This window comes from Nanorana parkeri, unplaced genomic scaffold (assembly GCF_000935625.1).
Source record: "Nanorana parkeri isolate BGI_ZX_2015 unplaced genomic scaffold, ASM93562v1 scaffold411, whole genome shotgun sequence".
Taxonomy (NCBI): domain Eukaryota; kingdom Metazoa; phylum Chordata; class Amphibia; order Anura; family Dicroglossidae; genus Nanorana; species Nanorana parkeri.
The window spans coordinates 49,867-52,752 of record NW_017306679.1 but is presented as its reverse complement, the minus strand read 5'-3'; the positions used below and the strand labels follow the sequence as shown (position 1 = coordinate 52,752).

The 2,886-nt window shown below is 40.9% G+C and overlaps 1 protein-coding gene across 2 annotated transcripts in view; it reads right to left on the bottom strand.

The window, feature by feature from the left end:
• Positions 1-2,886, bottom strand: part of NT5DC3 (5'-nucleotidase domain containing 3) — a 41,401-nt gene that overhangs the window by 24,050 nt on the left and 14,465 nt on the right. For both annotated transcript variants that reach the window (XM_018559674.1, XM_018559673.1), the window contains one exon: positions 577-651. In XM_018559674.1, coding sequence (XP_018415176.1) covers positions 577-651 — 75 coding nt within the window. The remainder of the gene's footprint in view (positions 1-576; positions 652-2,886) is intronic.

Below are 2,886 nucleotides of genomic sequence, written 5' to 3'. Positions count from 1 at the left end.
CCCCCCCCCCCCCCCATTTTGAATAGAGTGGATAGAGTGGGCAAAATCTTTATTCTAATTTTTTTTAACCATCTGTGTCCGATTGGGGAAATTTCACTTTCTGTACACAAGAGGTTAGAGAAAATATGTCTCCATCCGAAGGAAAATAACCTCATTGATACATGTCACAGGAACACGTGTCCCCATTGTAATATTTCCCATCTATTCCTGTTCTGTGGACAACAGTTTTCAGTGAGTGAGTGGATCTCCCTAGAGGGGACACAGACTGGTATAAAAATCCAATAAAGGTTCCAACACCTCATTACTCTATCCAAAACTGTAAAACAAATTTTGGGTTAAGATACAAGAAAAAACACAAAAGAGTTCACTACTTCTGCGTACTGGTGTCAATTTCGTGCAACGTTTGCGCCTCTAATTTTGTGCAGCTTAATAAAGTAAAACGGTTTAGGATTTAGGCTTGGCAATTTTTGCTTTAGAACAATACAGGTGATTGGCACAATCTCAAAGTTTGTCCCACTGTATTTTATGAATCCAGACATCAGTTCAATGTACACAATTTTCTTATGAATGTTTTACCTTATGAACATCATAATGTAGTCCCCGAATTGCAAAGTTTGGATCATATTCATAATTTTGTAACTCATTTGGATACTGAAAGAAAACAAAAGAAAAAAAAATAATGAGAGATCATCCCAACAAAAAGGTTAACTGTTGTTCCCTATTCCCACCTGAGCATTTTGTAGTGCGAAGCTACAAAACTCTCAACATTAAAAATCCCATTGTTGGCGGTCTAAGGGTAGCCCCACTACAAGGGTAAGTTTTTGATTTTCCTGGTGTTCTTTAAAAAAATAAAATAAAATAAAGTCTATGGTGCCGAAAATGCTTGATTCTGCTTCTGTTTTACAAGCAGTGTAAAACTCCTAAATCACCAGGCTACATTCATCATTACATGTGAATGCAGCCTTTATAGGTACTACACAAATACCATGAGCAACCACTGTAACTATACTCTGACTTTGTACAAGGTAAGTTAAAAAAAAAAAAGTCATACGACAATATTGCCCAAGAGAGTAGGCATATCAGTACAGCTAGCATTCTAATGCTCAAGCTCTATTCTCTTGGCTCCCCTGCACAATGGCATCTATCCTTTCTAACAGGAAGCACAGATGTGGAAAGAAAAGTAATACAATACATCTCTGTTCATTTGATGCAACAAAACACAATACTCCCAATACTGCCAGCAAGATCATGTTAACAGACATTTTAAAACACATCTTTGTTTCACTGGCTCTACACACTTACATCTAAATTGCATGACCAATAGAAATAACTAGGAGGTGCACTGAAATGATATTTTCAAAACCGGAAATAAAAAAAAAGTCAGCTCCTTTGCTGTTAGGGGCTTCAGAGAAATATGTAAAAAAAAAAATCCCTGACATTTCCCTTTTAAAATAGAAAAAGAGATTGAGCACACAAAGTCCTCAATCTCTTATTTTGCAGCCTCAGTTATAAATGAACAGGAATCCTCTATGCAGAGTGCTCCTGTTCATTTATAACATGAGGACATGGTGTGTTTACTATAACTACAATCATGTATGAACAGAAGGTGATGTAGACTACTTCCCATTCATTCATAATTGGGGATATAGTAAACATACTATGTCCTCAATTATGTACAAACACTCAGCGATCTCTGATCACTGACTGCTTGTACCCACTCTCCATCCTGACTCGCTGTCACAGGAAGCTGAGCAAGCTGTGCAGGGAAGAGAGCGTGATCTCCCGACAGCCGACTCCTTTCCCGCACCACCAGCCTGGCCTCCTGCGACGGCTGTCTCCGCCCCCACACCGCTGCTCTCCTGATCTGTCACAGGAAACTGAGCAGGGCGGTGCGGAGGAGAGCTCAGCTGATCGGTGCAGGAGGAGAGACGCCGGACGCTCTCATCGCTATCGTCCCCCACACCGCTGGGCCTCCTGTGAGTTTCTCTTCTCCCTGCTGGGACACAGAGCAGCGCCCACCGGGAGACGAGAAACCAGGGATGCACCACTATATCGGCCGAAAGATGGCACTTTTGGCATTTTGCCAAAAGGGCACTTTTCAGCCGATATTTTTTGGCGGCCAGCATTTCGGTGCATCTCTGGAAAGAACTAAATAAAATATTTTAAAAAACAGGAAAAACCACAAGGTTTACAGCTTATATTAAAATACTCAAGGAAACAGATCACCACCAACACTTATGTTTTGCACACAGCCACATTTTGGTCATAAAACCATCACATAGATCCTTGTAAATCAACGTACAGGGAGCCCAACACCCTGATTATGTAGCATATGGCGGGAAAAAAAACAATTTTTTTATGGAGGAGACAAGCTTTGAACAGAAAACACAGGGGGTCAAGTTTGAGCCATATCCAAGGGCTGGTATAGACTTGTTCGATCCTGGGACTGCGCAATTGTGTGCGGTTGTACACTGCAGTTGCCGCATGGCCCCATTGATTACAATGGGGTTACATCCTCGAGGTAAATCGCTGAAAAGGGGTACATGTACCTTTTTTCCTGACACACACCATGCGATCTGCCTGGCACGACTGAGGTTCCATTAGAAAGTAATGGCAGCACCAGCACAATCAGTGGTGGTGTTCGACTGCGTGACCACGTGGCCATCCACGTGGTTTGGTGCCCGATTGGCGCACGGTCACGGATCGCCCAGGTATGAACCTGACCTTAAACAGTTTAGATTTTTACGAGTATAAAAATGATCAAAATAGGTGAAATTATATAAATCAAAAAATTTTCTTTTGTCACTGGCCACAAATTACTACACAAATATACATAGATGACTCTACCATTATTATTATTATTATTATTATTATTATTATTATTAT